The 15872-nt window shown below is 29.9% G+C and overlaps 1 protein-coding gene across 1 annotated transcript in view; it reads right to left on the reverse strand.

Annotated features, from left to right (window-relative positions):
- LOC100210616 (WD repeat-containing protein 48) overlaps positions 1–15872 on the reverse strand; it is a 93456-nt gene that overhangs the window by 18285 nt on the left and 59299 nt on the right. The window contains exons 13-16 of the mRNA XM_065795915.1: positions 2623–2643; positions 2399–2503; positions 2206–2240; positions 1951–2127 (exon numbers count right to left, since the gene is read on the reverse strand). Coding sequence (XP_065651987.1) covers positions 1951–2127; positions 2206–2240; positions 2399–2503; positions 2623–2643 — 338 coding nt within the window. The remainder of the gene's footprint in view (positions 1–1950; positions 2128–2205; positions 2241–2398; positions 2504–2622; positions 2644–15872) is intronic.

The raw sequence follows: 15872 nt of genomic DNA on the forward strand, positions 1-15872 counted from the left end.
CATAGATTTGATTAGCATGAATTGAATGCACAAGATTTTCATGTGATTTGAGTCTCTTAAAAAAGCTTCTAAAATCCTAGCAAGAATACTGCATAAGAAAAACTTGCTTAAAAAAAGTGTCATACTTTAGAACTAGAGAAAATACATTTACTTTTGAAAGTAACAGCAGCTTTGTGATTTGCAAAAAACATTCCTGGTTTACTGAAGGAATTAGGACTTTCAATCTACAATCTAGATGAATAGAGATTGTTTATTGTAGCTCGAAGCAGATGTTAAAATATGTCCTTCTATACAATGGCAATCTATATGGTGTAGTTCCTATAGGGTGTTTGGTTTTTCTTTGTGAAGAACATGGAGATAAAAGGATAATAAGTCATTGAGTTATTGCAATACAAAACAACAAATACAACTGGGTCATCTGCACTGACCTTAAAATAAATAAATAAATTATATATATATATATATATATATATATACATTTATATATATATATATATATATATATATATATATATATATATATATATATATGTATAAATATATATATATATATATACATAAATAAATACATATATATATATATATATATATATATATATATATATATATATATATATATATATTCATTTATTTATTTGCTGGCCAATAAGAAACAACACTAGCTTTCTTATTGGCCAGCAACATGGATAAACAAAGTATTGCTGCTTTTTTTTGTATATGGGATAGCAGAGCTGGAAAGAAGCATTGGATAGAGACAATTTAACCTCAAAGATCCGACTATGAACCTAGAGATCCCAACATTCTAAATTAGCGACTTATTGACAGGAAGAAAATAATATTCCTACCTTTGCACATAAAACTAGGTCTAAGCATTGCTAACTGGAGGTGACTGTTTTAAGTATATCGTCTCACAATTTCCCAGAGAAAAATCAAGGGCAGTGTTTTTGATGGTCCATAAATAACGCAGCTTATGAAAGATGAGCAGTTCACTAAGACTGTCTCAACCTTGAGAAAGATGTCAGATCTCAAGACCTCACCTTCTTAGAAATACATGTGCAAGTAATTATACCTAAATTAAGAAGCTATAAGAGGGCACTTGGTTGTAACATGAATATTAAACTACATTCTCTGTATTGCCATCAATCCAGAAAATTTTGGTGCTGTTAGTGAGAAGCAAGGTAAACGATTTCACCAAAATTTAAAAGTTATGGAAGAACAATATCAGGGTAGGTAAGATGTACATATGATGGTTGATTATTGTTGGAGCATCAAACGTGATAGTCCTTGGGGTGAACGCTTCAGGAAGACTCTTCCTGAAGTGTTCAACTTAAGGTAGAAACCTTTGTATATAGCTCTTCAAGAGCTATATACAAAGGTTTCTACCTTAACTACTTGATCACAATTATATTAACTTTAGCTAGATCTTTTCTTAAAAAAAAATTGAGCTTTATAAATAATGTATTCATGTCTGTTTTTTTCTTGTATCCTTGCATTTTGATAATTGTAATTTTTATATAAAGTGATCACATATTGTTAATAAGTACAATATTTTTCATAACTTTCAAAAAAAATGCGGATTCTATGGATAAAAAACTTGACGTGATAGAGAAAAAGTTTTTTTAATCTATTCAAAAATATTTTATAACCTAGTTAGTGTTAGGTATTCAAACTTAACTAAATCATCTTAGTTAAAATCTCCTAAACAAAACATAAGAACATAGTCAACAAAACAAAATACACGTTTTTATGTTTAAAAGTTTTGTAATCTATTCAATAATAACCTAGTTAGTGTTAGGTATTTGAATCACACTAAATCATCTTATTTAAATTCTCCTCAACAAAACATAATTATACACGTAGTCAACAAAACTTAATTCTACACGTAGCCAACAAAACATAATTATACACGTAGTCTTGTTGTAGTCTTGTTATGTATTAAAATTAACTTACTTTGACAACTACATCATATACCCATGTTGGTACTGTCTCAGACAAAAGAGCAGATTCATTTTCACCGCTTGCTTCTCCAACTAATACACGACAATATGTACGACCACAGCCACCACCTTCTCCAAAAACCAAAGGTGTATGCAGTGGAATAGTAAAAAACCCTTTAAACGGTGACTTCTAAAAAGAATGTTTTATATATTACTTGTTTGTAATGTCTTTGTTAACTAACATTTTTTAATATTGACAAGAATTTACCTCATTTGTTGTTACTGTACCTTCCGATGTATTGGCTACATAGTATAAAAATAATGTAATATAATAAATTTGAAAATTTTTTTTTACTAATTAAAATATATATGCATTAGTAATTAAAATATATATACAGTAACTAAGAAATATATAAATGACAAAGGAATAATATCTTTAGAATTTATAAAACTTAGAAAACCTTCATCCTCAATTTCCTTCTCCACTTCACTTTCAGTATCTGCTGCACTATGTGATTCAGGCCATTTTTCAAGTAAAGCTTGTAGCAACAAAACACCATAATTGACTAAAATACAATAAAATTTTCTAAAAAAAAAACAGTATTAAAAAGCTTCTTTAAACTAAACTTATATTATTACTTGCAAGGGTAGTTAATATTTAAATGTAACTAATTATCTGACTTACTGAATTTGTTTTCACTTTGAACTGAAAAAAAAGTAATTATAACTAGTTATAATACTTTAGGTTTTAAGAAAAAATTATTACAATGTTATTTAAAAAAAAAAAATTTAACTTTTAATAAATGTTAAGATGAAAGTCAATTTTTGAAATTCTTTTTAAAAACTCATTTTTCAATAGTTAAGACTATAATAGTAAAGGAGCATCCATAAAGTATGTACACAGTAAAACCACTGATTTATGAACTCCTTGTATGCACCTGTATGCTTTTTAAAACTACCCCCTCTACATTTGTAGGCATTATTTATTGCAAAATCAACCAATGCATATTTTTCATATTTTTCCTTCCTTAAAGGGATCCCAAAGTGCTGAAACAAGTTGTGTTTATTTTAAAGAGAATGATAAAAAAAATGTTTGGGCAGAATTTTTTTAAGTAAAACAAAATAATAAATATATATCAACAGAAACAAACTTTGTTGTTTTACTCGAAGCTCGCCACCTCTAAAGTAGCAGTTCTCTCAGAGTCTTTAAAATATACGCCGCAACCTACAGACTTTATAATTTATTCAAGCGCGTTTAATTCCAAAGAGTTTTAGTAAATGACATCATGGTAGAATTTCGATAAGAAATCTTAAAAATTATATTTGTTAGCAAATTATAGATTTATTTTCCATTATAGAATATTAAAGAATTTGTTTAGTTACTTACCATTATATAAAAGTTTTTTTTTTTAAATCATTAACTACTATAGAACTTTTTTAGTTCAAATTATTATTTTTTTGTTATTTTTACGAAGTTCGCATTAAAAATAATAATAAAATATTTCAGATATTTTAAGCTTGTTTCTTGCTGTAAATTAATTTTGTATTATATTTATTGTTATTAAATTATTATTATCCGCATAAAGTTACTGTTAAAAAAATTACTTTGTATATTTTAACCTTATAAAAGTTTAATTAACAGCAGGGATTGTTTATAAAGTACATACACTTGGGTGGGGGAGAGGGGGTCTGCAAAGAGTGTATATGAGATGGAGGGCAGGGGTCAATTGTAAAAGTACAGAGACAGTAATGTAAAAAAAATATTATAAAATGTAGGGTAGGTAGGTTAAGAGTGTAGATAGTTTTAGGGAGACGGAGGGTACTCAAAAAAACTATAGCAAAATGTGGAATGAAGAAGGAAGGGGGGGGGGGAGGGAAAGAAGGGTTGAAATTCAGGCGTACATACATTATGGACGACCCCTTATTTGCTAAACTTTTCATCGGGTTACATATATTCTCAAAATACTTAATTAATCAAGCGAGATATATTTAATAAAATTTATTCTATAAAACATGTATTGCTCATTTTATTTTATTTTTAAAGTCAAATAATTACTGTTAAAAATTGCAAAAAAGGTGTAGTATTATCTAGTCAATTTTGAAATCGAAATCGTTTAACGAAAAACTTTCATTGTCAATTTTTCTAGTTTTTTGATAAGAGAAATGTAAAATACTTGCCAAATTTGACATATAAATTATGAAATATTAAATATAATATGTTTTTTAACGCACGCTTCAACACAATAACAATTTTATTTGCCATCTGTCTTGAATTATTGCCATAAAACATTATTTATTGCTTTAATTAATAAAAAGCTGTCTGAAAATTGGTAAAGTGTAAACTCTATAAAAAGGCACAAAAAACATTCTTCACAGTTTTAATTTGGCAGTTATAAAATATTAAATAGCAAATTTGTAGCTGAAACTTATAATGAAATATTGTGGAGTTATTGGTTGTTTTAGTAATGAAAAATTGGGTTCTCATATATCCTTCTTTAAACTACCTTCGAATCCAATTACTGCAGATTTATGGAAAAAGGCCATTGGATTAAATAACATCTCTAAGAATACTAGAATATAATCCTTACATTTTGATGCAACAATTTTATTTCATTAAGTTTAAAGAAGAAATAGTTAAATCAACTTTTAGAAGAAGATTTATTTTAAATCTTCTTCTAAAAGTTGATTTAACTATTTTTAGTTTAAATAGTGATATTTTATAAGGGTCTTTTTTTTACTTATTTACGCGTAAATTGTTATTTTGTTGCATTGGTTTGACAAAGTTCTAACTGTTTTTTTTTTATATTGGGAGAATAGTAAATAAACTTTTTTCTTCTTTTTTTTCTAATGTCTTATTAAAAATATTTATATAAATGTTTTTTATTTATTTATGTATTTTTATACATTAATAAAAAAAAAAATACATATACAAATATAAATTATGTTAGTGTATTCTACAAAGAGAGTGCTCCATGTTCTTAAAGAACAGAGCAATAATATATATATATGTATATATATATATATCAAGTCATTTAGTCATGTTTAAGCTTTGCCACCTTTAGTCATGTTTAGTCATGTTTAAGCCTTGCTCCCTAAATTTTCTTATTAAAAGTTATGCTAGTCCTTTTTCTAAACTAATCTGAATATTTTTTTAAACTTTTTCTAAATTTTTTTTAGGAAAAAAATTTGATGAAAGAAGTTAAACAAGAATTACTCATCAGACAGAAGCAGACTGTATTGTTTGTTTAAAAAACATTTTGTGTACTTTAAAATTTTTCAACAAAATATATGACAAATAGATTTGATTAAAACATTTTATATGAAAATTTGTAGCACTGTATAGTGTATATATTACACTATAATACAGAATCATTAGTTTTAAAGGAACTGTTAAAAACAATCATGAATTTACCTGTCCTCAGGAAAGATATCGACATCTGGTTATTAGGAAAACCATTAACTGAATTACTACCAATAAGAATTCCTTCGAAGGGAGATGTGCTGCGTTTCTTTTTCTTTTTGAAGGACGGGCCAATGAAACAAACCAAACATGTCTGTTGTAATGGTGCTATAGCTGAAAAAGTTGTAGTGGAAATTCAAAATCAATGGGATAAAGCTGGAATTGCAATACAATGCAAAGACAAAGTTAAAGCTAAAATATTGGACCTCTATAATATTTAGAGAACAATCCAGAAGAAAAAAGGATGTCAATCAAATGAAACAAAGGAAAAACTGTTTATTGAAGATATGAAAAAATACTTTTATATTGTTCACCAAGATGCTCAAAACAAAATAGAAATGGCTTAAAAACCGGCTTCGTGATAATAAGCAAAAAAAAGAAGATGTTGAATTTCTTATAGCAGTTAAATCTCAAGAAAGAGTTATTTTAGGATCAGAAGACAAAAAGCACAAACAAAAAGTTTCTCAAAAAATACAGAGAGAGAGAATTGAATTGGCAAGAAAATTGGCTGAAGAACTGAGAAGTCAAAATAATCTGGCAGCAACAATGAGCACCAATCCTGAAACGACAAGTGTTGACTGACCCCGAGTCAGACATGGAATCAGAAGAGGATATTAGTGTTACATGTAGTTCAGACGAATGTGATGATGAAGATTTTGATTGAATTAGATTTTGTCACGAAGCTGATACTGTAACAAAGAAAACCAAACCTGACAGAGAAGACAAAATTACACTGGATCTTCCAAGAAATCCTTTCAAAAGTGACAAAATTTCAACAATGCGGACCGCTTGAATTTATCAGCTGGTAAAAGAATGACCTTCATGGCGGCTATACTTGCAGAGGGTGGAGCTGATTTGAATTGTGTGACTTTATCGAAAACAAGCAGTAGGACGGCTGCTAAAAAGCTTCGAATAGAGAATGCCAATGAGATTGAAACTACATTTGTTTCCTCGAAGTATGTAACATTACATTGGGATGTGAAAATTGTTCCTAAGGATGCTGAACGGCTAGGTGTTCTTGTGGCTGGGATGCCAATCTATAAATAAGGTAAACTTCTTGGGGTTCCAGTTATCTCGGATGGAACTGGTGCTACAATGGCTAATAGTAGCTATTCTCTTGTAGTCAAGTGGAAAGTAGAACAGTCCATTGTTGGTCTTGTTTTCAATACTACTGCATCAAATTCTACTACTGCATCAAATGGTGCATGTGTACAGTTTGAATTGATGCTAAACAAGAAAGTATTATATTTTGCTTGTCGTCATCATGTGATGGAAAGAATTTTGTGTTCTGCATGGCAATAGATTTTTGGTCCAACATCCAGTCTGGACACCCCTGAATTCATGGAATTTAAAAAATCTTGGGATACAATAAAACAATGATCGAATTTCAAAATTTTAAGTATTACTGATCGACGTCTCAAGCAACAGAAGGAAAATGTTGTTAATTTCTTGCAACAAATCTTGGCCTCAGAAGGTAACAGCATGCTTCGTGATGACTACAGAGAATATGCAAAACTTGTGCTCATACTTCTAGGAGAAACGCCTCCTCGTGAAGTGCACTGGCTCAAGCCTGGTGCACACCATCATGTATGCTGGATGGCAACTGTTATATACAGTGCTAAAATGTATGTTTTTGGTGATCAGCTGAATTATGATCCTGAAAAAATGGAAAAGTTGCATCGTATTTGCACATTCAATGCCCTATTTTATGTGAAAGCGTGGTTAGCCGCCCCTTCTGCAGCCAATGCACCATTTGATCTTCAGTTATGGCATGATCTACATATGTTCAAGAAAATTGACCCTGACGTAGCTGGAGCGACAATTTCAGCATTGAACAGGCATATGTGGTATCTGGCAGAAGAAACAGTCATATTTTTGCTCTTTTCAAATTTAGTGTCAGATTCGGGAAAAAAAAAATTGCCAGACAGCTTATTAAAGCAAAAAAAGACAAACAACTAGATAAAGGTGTTCTTGTCTTCCCACAGCTAGTATCCTCAACAAAATTGGTACATCTGGTTGGCAAGAAATCCTGGCTCCTGTTCAATTTACTTGGAATTGAAACAGCCTGGTTGCACTTGCCTCCAAAGCAGTGGGAAACCAATAATAACTTTCAAGAAGCTGCAATGGGTATACGTCATGCAAAAGTTGTCAATGATTTAGCCGAGTAGGCAATGAAGCTTATCACAGACTTTGCAAAAACAATATATGTTACAAGTGGTGGATCAACACTGGCGCAATGTACCAGATTTCAGAAAAAAAACACTGAAAAATCTATGAAAAAACTTACATAATTGTTAACATTATCATATCGTGGTAGTTAGGCTAGATCATTGTTTACATCTAAATTTTGATTGCTTAAATTCAACTTTTAATAACTCTAGTTCACTTCGAACATTTTATGTTACTTTTTCAATGTTAAACAATGTGACAAACATTTATATCATGGTGTCAAGGCTTAGAGTTATTTTAAAATCTTGAAGTATGATTTTTTTCACTTTAAATACTGAAAGGAATGGGAAAACACCCGGGGAGCAAAGTAATTTTGAGAAAAAAAAATTTGGAGTACCCTAATATATATATATATATATATATATATATATATATATATATATATATATATATATATATATATATATATATACATATATTCATATATATTAATGTACAGGAAGTATCTGCAGAATGTTTATTTTCTCCACAAAGCTCTCAAAATGAAAATATACAGCATTTTCAATACGTCAGCAGTTGTGTACAAACAGATATAAAAACCTATTCGGATGTTGCGACCCAAACAGGGTCGCAACATCCGAATAATAAAGATATACCTCCAAATAATAAAGATATTGATTATGATTATGCATCTACATATAGTTGTTCTGACATCGAATTGTTTGCAGTTGACACGGAGAACGAAATAAATAATATGGGAACTAAGATAAATACTGGCGATGAAACATTCATAAACGACGCAAATGAATCTAAAGAAATTATTTCTGGATCGCTAATGTCTCCTTTGGAAAATGACGAGGAAGACAACAATTGTGTACAATCAGCACCAGACGATGAGAGTTGTACAAGTGAAGACACTGACAAAAACCAAGAAGTATGTAGTGATATAAAGTACAATGATCGGACACTATTTGTTTTTGAGAAAAACTTGTACGAACTTTTACGCAGCTGTTCAGCATGTGGTGCTCCTGTTGACAGATCAGACATTGAGGAAGTTAAAGGTAATGGACCACAGCGACATTTAAAAATAAATTATTTAAATAATTGCAAAGTAGAATGGAAATCTCAGCCGACTGTTGGTAATTTAAAAGGACTAGGTAATTTATTTTTGTCAACATTGATTGCTTTTTCTAGAATACCGTTTTCTAAATTTGAATGTTTCGCTTTTATTGCAAGCATGAAGTTTTTTTCTAAAACATTATATTACTATATTAAAAAAAATTCCATCATGCCAGTGATTGTAAAAAAGTGGAAATTACAACGTAGGAAAATGATAAAAATGTTATGGACCAGAAAGGTTGTTTCACTTGTTGGTGATGACAGTCCTGGTCATAACGCAAAATACTGTACATATACATTTATGGAAACTAAATCTGGGTGTGTAGTTGATACAGTTGTAATATCAGTGACAGAAGTGCGGAATTCTAACTGTATAGAAAAAGCAGGATTTATTCAATTATTAAAAATACTTGAAAAAGTGGGAATAAAAATTGATTTTATATCTACTGATCGTCATGCCCAAATTCAAAAACTTTTGAAAGTAGATTCACGGTTTAATGATCAATTAGATCCGTGGCATGTTGCTAAATCAATCGGTAAAAAAATGCACTAAGCAAGTAAAACCATTTCTCAAAAAGACTTACTGGAATGGATTCCATCAATAATAAATCATTTTTGGTGGAGTATTGAAACATCTAATAAAAACCCGCATTTAATGTATGAAAAATTTTCTTCCATTTTATACCATATACAAAATGTACATGAATGGGGTGGCTGTTCATATTTTCATAAATGCAAACATGAACCTTATTCTAAAGAAGTTGAACATTCGAAAAACTGGTTGGATGCAGAATCGGACGCTTTTCAGTTTTTAGTTTCCATATTGAAATCAAAAACTCTTATGGATATTTTTAAACATTTAACCGAAGCAATTCAAACTACTAATGTTGAAGTTTTTAATAACCTTTTGCTAAAATATGTACCAAAACAGTACCACTTTGAGTATGATCATATGGTAATGGGTGCATATTTGGCAGCTCTTGATCATAATTTTAATTCAGAACAGAAATACAAATTGGATAGTCTCGGAGAAATTAAATATAGGATAGCACACCGAAAACCTACCCAAAAGTTTATTGGAAGAAGAATTAAAGAAAAAAAACATTGTGACTATCTGTTAATCATGAAAAAAAAGTGTTTTGAAAATGGCGATAATTGGTTAAAAAAGAAAAAGCGAAAAAAGAGTAATGGCTCCTACATCAACCAAGACCAAAACTGAAATTATAGAAAGAACAAAAAAGTGTGCTAGATTTTGAAATTTTAACAGGTATTAAACATTATTGACTTTTAAATAACAATTGTTTGACTATGAATGAAAATAATCATTTTAATAAATTATTTGTTTTAAGTTAAAGCTGCCGAATAAGCAACAATTACCATACAATTATCAAACTCAAAGAGATACATGTTTTAGAAACTGGTTATTAAAAACTTCAACAGTTTGAATTGGTTAAATGTTTAAAATTATCCCTTAGAATTTTCGATTTCAATATGGAAACTAAACAAAACTAAAATAAACAGCATTGATGTAAATTTCGAAAATGGTATAAAAAAGAAGAAAAATTTGATAAAATAAAATGCAGACTTTTTACTTGATGTTCTAACACCTCACCAAAATACAGCTGGAATCCATAGTAACTATTTTTTGAAACTGATTTGACTGGCTTTGTTCATGATTTTTCCGATCGATTTGGCAACATGTCACGAATCTTACACATAACTTGAATTGTAACATCGCATATTCACTCTTGGATTTGGGTATGACAATCAGTAGATATTAAATCTAGTTTTATTCCCTTCTTTTTTCATACAGTTGAAATTCTACACATCTGAAAATAATATTGCAATTATGTTAGTTACATACCCATATTCGAGTTCCATGATTGTATATGTACAGTTGTGTTACAAACAGAACTGTCAAATCACCAAAAAGTAATAAAACTTATGTGGTTATTATCATTTTCATACTCTGGAATTTCACAAGTGTGTCGAAAAACATCTTTGTATTTTTAACATAAGCGAAATGTCATTTTTAAAAGAAAACGTTATTCATGAAAATGCAATCAATGTTAGCAAAAATAAATTACCAAGTCCTTTGAACTTAACATCTGTCAAGTAAGATCTCCATTCTACTTTGAAAATATTCCGACAATTTATTTTTAAATGTATCTATTATTTTAAACTTCCTCAATGTCAACAATAGCACCAACAGCGAAAAAATTTTCGTAAAACTTTTCTCAAAAACTAATTGATGGCGATTGTTGTATTTTATACCGCTACATTTTTTTGTGTTTTCACTCATAAAACTCTCATCGTCTGAAGCTGATTGAACAAAATGGTTGTCTTCCACATCGTTCAAAGAGACTGTTAAAAAGTTAGAAATACTTTCTTTGCATTCGTTGATATTGAATTTCTGCATTATATTTTTGGTGCTTTGTGTCAGTCATAAGTTCTGCGATTTCAGCACAAATCACTATCTGATGATACAATGTAATTGATAATGTTTATATCAAATGTAGGTAGCAATGTTTTAGTTACAGCCCTTTTTATAAGAAATTTTTAAGTTTGTATGGGCACTATTTATTTTTTAGTTATCATCCATTCATTCATTAATTATATATTTAATTGTATAATTTTATATTTTTTCTTCATGTTTTAATATTATAATTTTATTTGTTTTTTATGCTTTTTTATATATCAGTTTTTAAAAACACATTTTTAAAGCGGTGTTTTTTAGTGGTTTTGAGCAACAATGCGTCCAATCTTGTTACAGATTCTTTGCCTTCTTTGTATTATTAACTAATTGCTTACTATTTGTTATTTGGTATTTTATTTATTATTTAATATTTGATATTTTTTTTTGGTACGCGGTTTAACTTTTAATTTCTATAAAAAATTTATCTTATTTTTTAACAAATATTGTAATCAAGAACAAAACAAAACAAAAACATATTATTTAGTTATAAAGGCAAAGAAAGCAATCTGTTTTCAAGTAAAGTCTCTCGACGATTCTCGACGATTCTCGACGATTCTCGACGATTCCAGGTCAAGCCTCACTCTCCTCCATGGTTTTCCTCACACTGTGCTGCTGCGATTGCCAATCGAAACCGTTACTTCCATATTTATCAGCAAAACAATTCTCCAGAAAACAGACGTCTGTTTATTACTGCTAGAAACAACTGTAAAAAGGTTTTGTCTAACGCCAAAACCCGCTATTCTCAGGTCATGAAATCTCGTATCTCATCTCAAAAATTAGGCTCTCGTGACTTCTGGAGAATCTTTAATAATATCAATAATAAGGGCAAATCTATAATTCCACCTCTCTTGTATGGTTCAGACTTTGTCACCTCACCTAAAGACAAAGCCGAACTGTTTGCTAAAAACTTTTCATCAATATCATCTCTTGATTCCACTAATTGCGTTCTACCTGATATTGCCAACAAACAGGTTGATTCATTGCTTGACATTCATATCACTTCAGCATCTGTATCTAAAGTGATTTCCTGTCTAGACTCTTCTACAGCTTGTGGCCCAGACAACATACCTGTTATTGTCTTGCAGAAGTGTTCTCCAGAGCTGTCATCTATACTCTCAAAACTATTCAACAAGTGCTTATCAGAGTCTTGTTTTCCAGCCTGCTGGAAAGCCGCATCTGTTATCCCTATCTTCAAAAATTCTGGGGAGCGATCTGATTCGTCTAACTACCGTCCCATAAGTCTTCTTCCTATCATAAGCAAGGTTTTTGAATCTTTAATTAACAAACACTTAATTTCTCATCTTGAATCTAATAACTTACTTTCTGACCATCAATATGGATTTCGATCTTCTCGTTCTACAGCTGATTTGCTAACAGTAATAACTGACAGGTTTTATCGTGCATTAGATGAAGGTGGAGAGGTTAAGGCCATCGCTCTTGACATTTCAAAAGCGTTTGATAAAGTTTGGCATGCTGGTCTTCTCCATAAGCTTTCTTCTTATGGTGTATCCGGCAACATCTTTAAGATCATTGAATCCTTCCTTTCCAATCGTAGCATAAAAGTTGTCCTCGATGGACAACACTCTTCTTCTTATTCTGTAACTTCAGGGGTTCCTCAAGGTTCTATCCTTGGCCCTATACTCTTTTTAATTTACATTAACGATCTTCCAGATATTCTCACATCTAAGGTGGCATTGTTTGCTGATGATACTACCATTTATTCTTGTCGTGATAAGAAACCAACACCCTCTGATTGCCTGGAGGGGGCATTTGAGCTTGAAAAGGATCTCACTTCTGCTACAGCATGGGGCTCACAGTGGCTGGTGAACTTTAATTCAGATAAAACTCAATTTTTTTCAGCCAATCGTTATCGCAATAATTTAGATCTTCCTATATTTATGAACGGTGATGTACTCGATGAGTCACCTACTCTTCATCTTCTAGGATTAACTCTTACTTCCAATCTTTCTTGGAAACCATATATCAAATCGGTTGCAAAATTAGCATCTGCTAAGGTTGCATCTCTTTATCGAGCTCGCCACTTTCTTACTCTGGATTCTATTCTCTACCTCTATAAATCTCAAATCCGGCCTTGTATGGAATACTGTTGCCATATCTGGGGCGGATCTTCTAATGATGCCCTTTCTCTTTTAGACAAGGTGCAAAAACGCATTGTAAACATAGTTGGACCTGCTCTTGCAGCCAACCTTCAACCATTATCACATCGTCGTAATGTTGCTTCTCTTTCTTTTTTCTACAAATACTATAATGGGCACTGCTCGAAAGAGCTAACGTCTCTTGTGCCATCTACTAAAATTCATTCTCGTGTTACTCGTCATTCAATTAAGTGTCATCCTTTTTCTGTGACTGTTCCTAAGTGCTCCAAAAACGCTTATTCGTCTAGTTTTTTTCCTCGAACATCAGCTCTTTGGAATTCGCTTCCTTCATCTTCCTTTCCTGATTCATATAATTTGCAATCTTTTAAATCGTCCGTCAATCGTTATCTTGCTCTACAATCTTCATCTTTTCTCTTACAGTAACTTCCAACTTTAATTAGTGGCTGCTTGCAGCCTTGTAGGAAGCGAAGATGTTTAAAAAAAAAAAAAAAAAAAAAAAAAAAAAAAAGGAAGTTTGCTGTAAAAAACAGTCTAAAATAGCCCCTGGCTGTAAATATACATATTTCCTATATATGAATGTATTTATATTTATTTATATTATTAAACAAAGATGTTAGTGCAAATAACATTTTTAAAAATTTGTGGCTATGAAAATAGCCGTTGTTTTTAATTTAAAAATTTAAACCCTTCAATGTATTGCCATGCCTCTTCAACTTCAGATACCCCTAAAGCACCTTGGTCTTCACCATCAAAATTCGTGTAAATTCCATTATCATCTGGGAACCTGGCTCTAATTGCTGAAACAACACATGCGGGTAGAACTTTTCCATTATACCTTCCAAGTTTGCAGTAGGTTGACCATGTAAATTGACAATAAGCGGCATATCTAAATGTTCTGCACAAGAAACGAAGAAATTTACTCAAATTTAAGTAAAAAAAAATTGATAAATAAAAGCAAATTTATTTAGTAAACTAAAATAAAATTTTTTAACAACAAACTTATATATATAAATACTTATTAGAGATTTTTTGTAAATGAATCTATATGCAAATCATCAAAATTTATCAATTTTCACTAAATTGAAATACTTATTAATATTTTCTAACTATAAATTAAAAAATTCAGCTATTATCTCTAATAAATGATGTTGTTTCCCAAAATTATTTATTTATTAAAAATTTAAAAATTTGTAAAATGTCATTTCAATAGGAGAACAAAAACGTCATAGCAATAAACGGCTTCGTTTATTGCTATGAATATATCCTATAAAATTTATAAGAAAGTCATACGATTGATAATAAACGCTATTTAAAAAAAAAAAAAAATAATAACAAATAATATTGATTCAAAAAAAATTCTGCAATGACATCATTTACTAAAACTCTTTGGAATTAAACACATTTGAATAAACAATAAAGCCTATAGATTGCGGCATATATTTTAAAGACTCCGAGAGTATTGCTAATTTGGAGACAGCGACCTTCGAGTGAAACAACAAAGTTTATTTTTGTTGGTATACATTTATTATTTTGTTTTACTTAAAAAAATTTTGCCCAAACATTTTTTATTATCATTCTCTTTAAAATTAACACAACTTGTTTTGGCACTTTGGGATCTCTTTAATGACCCACACTTTGTTTATATACAATACCAAATTTTGTAATATACTCATACTTTCTTTGAACTAAGTGATCCACACTTTGTTTTTTTTTGTTTGACATAGCTGAAAATTTTTTTGAAATATCAAAAAGGATTGATACCAATGGTAAGCTTAGTCCTTCACAAGAACTTTTAAAAGATTTGATAGAGCTACATTTCAGCAGTTAGAACTTTTCATTTCAAAATGCCTAATCATTGTTTTTAAAGTTATTTTTGAAAATGATGATGTAATTATGTAAAATAATTGAAAACATGAACTTAATACTGGTAAAAGTGTTTTTGCCCATTTTTGTAACATAAATGTCTTTTTTGCAAATAGAACATAATATAATTGTCACTTTTTTTTTTTAAATTAAATTCAACAATAAAAATAAAGAAGACCTTTTAAATGAATACAAATAAAAAAGACAATTTAAATAAATAAAAATAAAGAAGACCTTTTAAATAAATATGAAAAAAATGTAATTTTCTATTCCAGAACATTTTTTGAAAAGCAATTAATTTTCTAATACATTCCAGAACAATTGTAAATATCCAGGACATTCTAGGATTTGTTGTAACCATAATTAGTATATATTTAATTTTTGGTTTAATTAAGTCTTCGTTTTTTAAAATATGAAAATTAAAACACATTAACATAAATAAAAGTTTTTTCATAAAATTGTAGTTTTTTTTAAAAATTAATTTACTACCAACAAGATTCCAAAAAGGCTGCAAGCAATCACTAATTATGTTTTGCCTGACCATTATGAGTTCCCAGAAAACAAAGAATATTGTTAAAAAGCAAGAAAATAGTTGACAGAAAACTCAAAAAACTGTAAATTGTATGAGTCAGGAAAACATGAAAAAATGAAAGAGAGTTCCAAATGTGCAAGGAAAAAAAGATTTATAGAGTATGACAGATGCAGTAGAAGAATGCAACTTTGCTAAATGA

This window comes from Hydra vulgaris, chromosome 04, assembly GCF_038396675.1.
Source record: "Hydra vulgaris chromosome 04, alternate assembly HydraT2T_AEP".
Classification (NCBI taxonomy): Eukaryota; Metazoa; Cnidaria; class Hydrozoa; order Anthoathecata; family Hydridae; genus Hydra; species Hydra vulgaris.